The following is a 7,537-nucleotide window of genomic DNA, read 5'->3' as shown; positions in this document are numbered from 1 at the left end:
AGGAATGGCTGTGGAGGGACAGAGACAAAGTAGTGAACAGAACCTGACCTTCATGTCATTTGAGAAAGGGAGAGTCTTTAGCTGGAGTCTCTGCAGTGAGCAATGTGTGTACACAGGCAAGTGAGCACGTGAATTCGTGTATGCATTTAGCTGTGATTTATTTCTGTAAGTTTGATTCCATTCTTTCTGTTTCTTTTCAAATGTGACTGAAGCTATTTAACTCTCTGATTAACTCACCTCCCTGTATGAGTTGTTTTCTGTGATATATTCCAGCACTGTACAACCTTTCTGGAAGCCGACACTCTGCTGCTGGGATGAATTCCTCCCTGATGCGTAGTGTGGCACATTTGTTCTGTTTACCGGTGTTGGAATGAAGTTCTGCATTTGCTGTAAATCAGATCTGGAGGAATATTTCAGTGTCATGTCAGGTTCTGCTTGTTTGGTAGTATCAGGAATTATATGAGGTGTTTTCAGCAGGAAAAGGTATCATGTCACATCTCCTTCTGCACAGTTGCAGTTTCAAGGACCCCTAGATTGAACTTGGTCCAGTGTACATCTCAGTAAAATCTGACTCTTGTTCTGTGCTGACACTTCAGGGGCTCCAAAACCCATCTGAGCTCATCAGTACTGTCAAAACATTTCTTTGTTCAAAGGCTTAAGAGTGATATGAGCAATGTCATTGATCCCTCCTTCCTTAAATATCTGCTTTATTTTCTAGTCTGTTTCCATAATAACTTAGGTACACACATTTCCTTGCTGGACAGGCTTAGTTTTCATATGATAACCATGCGAATATAACCAGAGAACAAAAATCCTTATTGAAGCATTTGGTGGTATCATGGGCACATAAAGGAAATAGATTCCTTACAGCATTATTGCCTCACCCAGCAATTCTCAGGAACTGTTTGTTTCACTAGCTAGAAAATACAGAAGCTTCTTGTAGGGTGGTAATGATTGATGTGACGACACAGCAAAACACCGCTGATAGGTCTGGTAGTGCAGATAGCACTTCTGTGCCCACATCTACTGTTAGCTGTGCCTTATTTTCTTATTGGAGAAGGAGTCTTTCTTTCTCCACTCTTAAAACGATACTTAGGCTGGCGGAGGTGGAAACCTTGTTTTCCTACCCGCTGGCTGTATTCTAACAACAGTACATCAGGAGGAGGGGAAAAAGCCCAGTGCACCTGATGGTGCAAGTTTCTAGCAGTAGCATGTGGTAGTGTTGGATGTGTGTACCAGTAGTTCTAGTTTTTGAATAGATGAGTAACTGGCTATCCCTGTCCCATGCCCCTCCGCCCTGACTACACGTAGTGTTAATGCTTAATGCGTGTCAGAAAGGGATGCTACATACAGCGCTTTCCAAGAAGGCAAGCAGTAGCTTATTGAGGGTGACTTAGGGACTGCCCCAGCCTGATAGGGGTGGTTTGGGAGTACAGTGCTTTATTTCAGAGGTGTGTTTTTCTTGTTTTGTTTTGCAGAAGGAACACTGATCCTACCTTTGGTTTGTTTGTTTGTTTGTTTGTATTTTCCCCTCCAGAAAGCCCATTGCTGACCCTGCTACTGTGATACCGCTGTTTTGCAAAGCTGGAGTCGACACGCATGTAGGGGCGGGGGTTGTAACTCTGGCAATTTGTCCTTCCCGATTAGATGTGACTGTTCTGCTAGCTTTCCCTTCTTTATTCTTTTCATTTAGTTCATTGTGGGAGTTGGCTTGGGGTTTTTTTCCTTTCAGTTTCTTGTTTTGATCCTGGAAGGTTAGCTGTGCAATTTGGTTTCTTCTGTGCCAACCAACTTTAGTGGCAGAGCTCTTAAAAAAATTAAAAGCTGTATCCCTCCATTCTGTCTTGCTTCTTCTCTGTACGCTACTGCTTCCATTTGAGCAAAGTTTACAGAATTGCTCCACCCATTTGGAAGGGAAGCTCTGAGATGGAGAATAACCTCATTTCCACCAGGTCCTTCAGACGGTCGAAGCGATAATTGAAACTGTAGTCCAATTTCTATTAAGATGGATGGGCTCTCTCTGAAATTTGGTTTGTGTCTGATTTCATCCTTTCTTTTGTTTTCTTTCCCAAAAAAGCCCACAGAAAGCAAACCCAAAGCCAAACCATTTTTAAGAGCTCTGAATAAAACTGCTTTGCCAATGGGGAATGGGTGGGGATGACTCTGATTTTCTCTTGTGCCCGGCAGCGAAAGGGTTAATGCCTGCTTTCCTCTTTGGTATCTGTTAGTTGCAGCCCATGTTGTGATCAGTCCATGTCCATGTACGTTTTGTTCCCAAATTTAATACCGGTTAATAACAAGCAATGAGTGACCCTTAACAATGACGGTTGTTTCCGATCTTCCTCAGGACACCCGACCTGCCTGCAGTTCACCACAAACATGACTGAGGCTGTTAAAACCTATCAGTGGCAGTGCATTGAGTGCAAATCCTGCAGCCTTTGTGGGACCTCTGAGAATGATGTGAGTTCATTTACCTTTTCATGCAAATAAGCATCACTGCAAGATACTGTCAACACCTGCCCTTGAGGAGCATGTGGCAGTGGTGTGCGTCATGCCTTTACTGCTGCTTCCATACATCTCCAAGGAGGAGCTACTCCTGAGAGTAGAGAAGGGCTTCTCCCTAGTGCCCCTGTTCTGCTGAAATCACTCCTGGTATCTTATAGGGCCACTTAGGATGGTAATACTTGTGGTTTGTATGCTTACTAAATAGAAGTTAGCTGGAGGCCATAAACATGTGTTGCAGGGAGCTGCAAGAGAGTAGTATTTTCAATATAGTTTTCCGGAGTAAATGTGATGGGTGGGTAGCAACCTGAGAGACAGCAGATATGTTTCTTCTGTCCCTAATTTTGCTTACTTTCTTGGCATGACTTTGTAATCTTAATTACAAGACTTGGGAAACATGAAAGCATTTGAACTGGGATGGTGAGGCTTCTCTCTAGACACCTAATCACCTATCCCAGTGATTTCCAAACTGTGTTCCAGAGCCTGCAGCTGGACAGAGTCCTCTCTGTGGGGTTTTCAGTTAAAATCGGATGCTAAGGGTCCTTGGCAGTCTGTGAGAAACTTGGAGAATTGACAATTGCTGGGCAATTTTGAAAGTGATTAGTTAACACTACATTCCCTATAGCAGAATAAATTTGAAGCCTGAGAGTTTGTTTTGCTTTAGCAATAAATAAGGAAATCTGAAATCAGAGAGCTGTTCTGTGTTAGGTATCCTGGGATACTTCAGAGCAGCCTTTTTCCCCCAAATATATGAAAGGCTGCAGACCTCACGGTGGTATCATGTCATTTCCATCTGTTTCACAGAGCATTTACTTCATTCAGTTTTGGAGAACTGGCTAAGTCCAGGCTTTTGATGAGAAAGGTTTTCCCCGAAGGGATGAGATCCAGCATGAGGTCACATTGGAGCCCAGTAAAGCCTATTCTCTTCTGTCAGTACAGCATATCCCTAGCTTAACAGCTTTTGCTCCTGCATCATGAAGCCACCTTGGAGAGGAAGTCCTCCACCCCCCAGAGAGATTTTCCAGTTAGAAACTGAACTGCCTTTGTGATGACAAGGGCTCTCTGCAGCCTCTCAGGAATATGGTGGTTCATTGCGGATGCACAGACATGATGCCTGTAGTCGTTTACATTCCCAATAGTCTCTTAGTCTCTGTGTTTCAGCTCTGTGTTCCAGCCCTGTGTTCCTGGCTGAGCACTGTTAGTTACTGTGTTTATGTTTTCATCTTGGCAAGAGACTAATTTACATCATTTTCTCTCTTCTCCCCTCCTATCCCTGTTTCCCTACTGTCTCCCCAACAACCCTGCCTCAGGACCAGCTGCTCTTCTGTGATGACTGTGACCGTGGCTATCACATGTATTGCTTGAATCCACCAGTCTTTGAGCCCCCAGAAGGTAACATATGTTGGAAGTCTGCTTTGAAAGTCCCTGTGGAGAAGGGAGGAATTTTGGAAAGGTGGCCTGGGCCATGCAGGATTAAGCAAGCTGTAGCAAAGCAGAGGCAGATGGCATTGGAAAGAAAATGAATAGACGTGGAGGTCTAGTGTGATCTGAGATGTCCCATTCAATCTTGCCTGGTCTCTACCTCCTCTTCCAGAACGTGGCTTTTTTGCAGGTTATGAGTACCTTTGGATGTCCCAGTTGGCATTGGACACCTCAATTTAGACAACTGAATTGAGCTTCTGTGAACTGTGACTTTGGACTTCCTAGGAGGTCAAAGTCCCAGAGAGAAAGCCCCATACAGGAGGGTCCTCTCTGGAATAGCTGAGAATCTGTTGTCAGGAGACTGGATTAAGAGGAATGACATTCCTTGTTCTCTGGCCTGTCTGTGCCTCAGAAGGGCAAGAGTTTTGCTGTCTGTATGGCATTCAGTATGTACTTACGTTCTCTGCAAGGGATTCAATGTGACTATACTACAACCAGTTGTAGTTTGTCCCTTGGTTTCGGAGCAGAGGAACTACTTCCTTGCCATTATTGATTCTCTGACTAAAATCTGCAGAGGGCAGTAGAATTGGAGAAGGAGACAAGCGAGTGTGAATGACTGCAGTTTACACGAGGGGTGAGACAAGAATAATTACAAATCAATCATGCATTCAGGAGCTAAATGTTTGTAACTCTATAATAAAGATGAAGTTAAATCAGGAGGGGAAAACTTTGAAATGCAACTAATAATTAGCTAAAGGTTTCTGTTTGACTGGGAAGTAGTGTATTGAAAGTATGAAAACATAAAATGTGTAGTGGTAATGCACACCGCAGCTGTGTTGTAACTTGTGTGGAAAGCCTACGCACCCAATAATAAGGGCAGCAGAGCCTGCTTCAGAAAACACAGGCAATTCCAGTGTAAGGAATATTTGATATCCAATTCAGGCTGATCTTGACATAAACTCTCAGTGCCTAGATTTGATGTCATTCCTATAAGAAGGATTTCTTCATTTACAGGGAGCTGGAGTTGTCATTTGTGCCGGGAGCTGCTCAGAGAGAGAGCATCAGCTTTTGGCTTCCAGGCCTGAGGAGCTCCATCAGTCAAGAAACACTTTGCTCCTGGTGTTGCCATACCAGCACAATATTCCTATCCAGAACACAAAGTCACAACCCACATCAGCACAAATGGACACTCAAATACAGGAAGAGGTATCTGTGGTATTCACTGTCACTAATGCCATACCTCCTGGGCTCTACTAAAAGAATCATGTACTTTCCCGATGCTCCGGATGAAATCTCTTCACTGCTATGCATGGTTGCCGCTTCCTGTTACAGGCTCACGTGCATTTTAGAAGGGGGAGGGTTGTTATATCCATGGAGGAGTCAATTTTGTGTGGCCTTGTGCTTTCTGTTTAGTCTTCTTTTTAAAGAAATAGTAAGATACCTCCCAAGGAATTACTGGTGAGTACTGTGGCTGGGAGCAGCACCAGTTGTTTCTCTTCACGAACTTGACTGGAAATCTCTTTACTCTGTATTCGTAGGGGTGCTTTGAGAGTTGCATTAGTTCAATACTTCCCAGGTCACGAACAACATATTGTCACCAAGAGAAGCCCTGATCAAAAATTTTTGCAGTGACACTTTTTCCCTTGGATCTAATGCTTTAATTTGGCATATCTTCATAAATCTGGTTTTAGTATCTCTGAAGGAAGAACAGTACTGGTATGTACACACACAAGTGCTTAGGAAAGCCCACTGTCTTTGGTATTCAGGCTGAATATACTGAAACCCTGTCCCACTGCAGTGCCAGCATACAGTACAGACTCTTCATTTAATTTTGTACAGAAAATTGTGAATGGTTATGTATGTAACTGACTTGCTGTTTAGCTCAGAAAACTGAGCAAAAGGAAAACAGCATCGTAAGTTGATCATAGAAAGTAAAACTGTCAGGTTTCTGAGCAAAGTAAGCTGCAAAAAGGAACAACCTTGGCTTGGGATCAAAGGAAGGACTTTCGTTAACTTTTTGAAATTTCTAAACTAAAATGTTCCACAACTTAAAGTTGCATTTTATTCCAGGAATTGCATAATCAAGACTTCCAACTTTTCCAGGCTTACTGTTTTTAGCAAAGTAATTATCAAGATTTAGATGAATTTCCAAATAATTTTGCCCCCAAATTCTCCACCAAACTGCATTTTTTGCAAATGTGATAATTTGTCAGAAAGCGTTTCCCAGCTCTAAAGAAGCGAATAATTTACTGAACCTAATAAGAAAAGAAAAAAATCAAAATTATTTTAACATTTTAATAGAAATAGTTGTACTTTATTTATGCAAACCTCTACATGTGAAATGAAGAAACTTTAAGCAAGAGCATCAGTTGAAAAAATATTAGTTCATTTGAGTTTCTTTGAATAATTTAAGACATCACTAGGAGGACAAGTGAGTACATGAAACAATTTCTACCAGATACATTTTAAGGTTAAAAACCTGCAATTCCCTGAACTGCCAAGTAGCCCAGAATGACCATTTTCTTGGGCATGATGTATATTAATTTCTATGCATAGATTTAAGTGGGTTTATAATATAAATTTATGAGAGTCCCAAGCAGCATGTGACTCAGGTTGCTTGTACAAGTAGGTAAGGACACTGAAGATTATATTTGGCATATCTATATTGGTTGAAACTTTTCCACAAAATTAAATGTTCCCAAACACTTGAAAGAACATTGTGAAAGAATATCAGTGAGCTAATTTTCCTTCCTTCTCCTGCTAATTACACATAGTTAGAATGAGCTATACTGACCTAATGCACTTTCCCTCATTATTTAGATAGTTTCTTCACCTTTTGCTAGAAGTAACTGTGTCAGCTGCTGGATTCTCTCATGTACCGTCACAGCCTCTTCTCAGGCTGCAGCAGGAGTATTTTAACCTGTTAGAAAAAAAAAGTTAGAAAGTATTTATCCTAATTGTATTGGACCACGTCTCCTGGAGCAGGTGCATTGGCAACCTAGGGAATTCATTCAGTACCTTAGGCTTTCCATGTGGTGGCCCCTCAGACGAGCCACGAGTACAAGGAAATTTGAGCATCAGCTGTGGGGAGGATAAGGTGGGAGCCCATGGATCTGTATTAGGTCTCTGGTACCTGTTGGGACAAAGCTCTAGAAAAAATGTAAAATGAAGTGTTTTCTTCCCAGTCTGCATCTACCCTGACCCTGGGAAGCACTTGGGGGCCACAACTCATCCACATGAGCATTTGCACCCATCTTTTGGTGTGGTTGAACCCTGCTGACCAGGCACTTTGGGACCATTTCAGGGTTTAGGCTCATACAAACTCCTGTTGCTGCTGTGACCAGGAGCACAAGTATGTATTCTTTAGAGAAACCACTGGGCTTTCTCACGGGTAGTGCACGGTTTGGCTAGAGGGACGGGAGACAAGAAGTGTGTGTGCTGGAGGAAAGTTTTATGGTGGTCCTGGTGGTGGGAACAGCAGAGATGGGTTAGTGTTTGGTCTGGTGCTCATCTACCAGGCCTGCCGGGCTTAGGGATCTTCATCATAAAAACAGCCACCACCTCCCAGTTTCCTGGTATTTGCATTGACCTTGGGAGAGGAGTGGGACAATGT

The 7,537-nt window shown here is 42.7% G+C and overlaps 1 protein-coding gene across 1 annotated transcript; it reads left to right on the top strand.

Annotated features, from left to right (window-relative positions):
• The first annotated feature begins 2,348 nt into the window (after positions 1–2,348).
• Positions 2,349–5,362, top strand: LOC104403212 (zinc finger protein DPF3-like). The gene is made up of 3 exons (XM_010011279.1): positions 2,349–2,460; positions 3,813–3,894; positions 4,939–5,362. Exons 1-3 carry the CDS (start codon positions 2,380–2,382, stop codon positions 5,007–5,009), a joined length of 234 nt encoding a protein of 77 aa, XP_010009581.1. The 5' UTR covers positions 2,349–2,379; the 3' UTR covers positions 5,010–5,362.
• The last annotated feature ends 2,175 nt before the right edge of the window (positions 5,363–7,537 follow it).

The sequence above is a fragment of the Nestor notabilis genome, unplaced genomic scaffold (assembly GCF_000696875.1).
Source record: "Nestor notabilis isolate BGI_N333 unplaced genomic scaffold, ASM69687v1 scaffold10890, whole genome shotgun sequence".
NCBI lineage: Eukaryota > Metazoa > Chordata > Aves > Psittaciformes > Psittacidae > Nestor > Nestor notabilis.
Note: the sequence above shows the minus strand (reverse complement) of the source record. Positions and strands in the feature narration are given on the sequence as shown.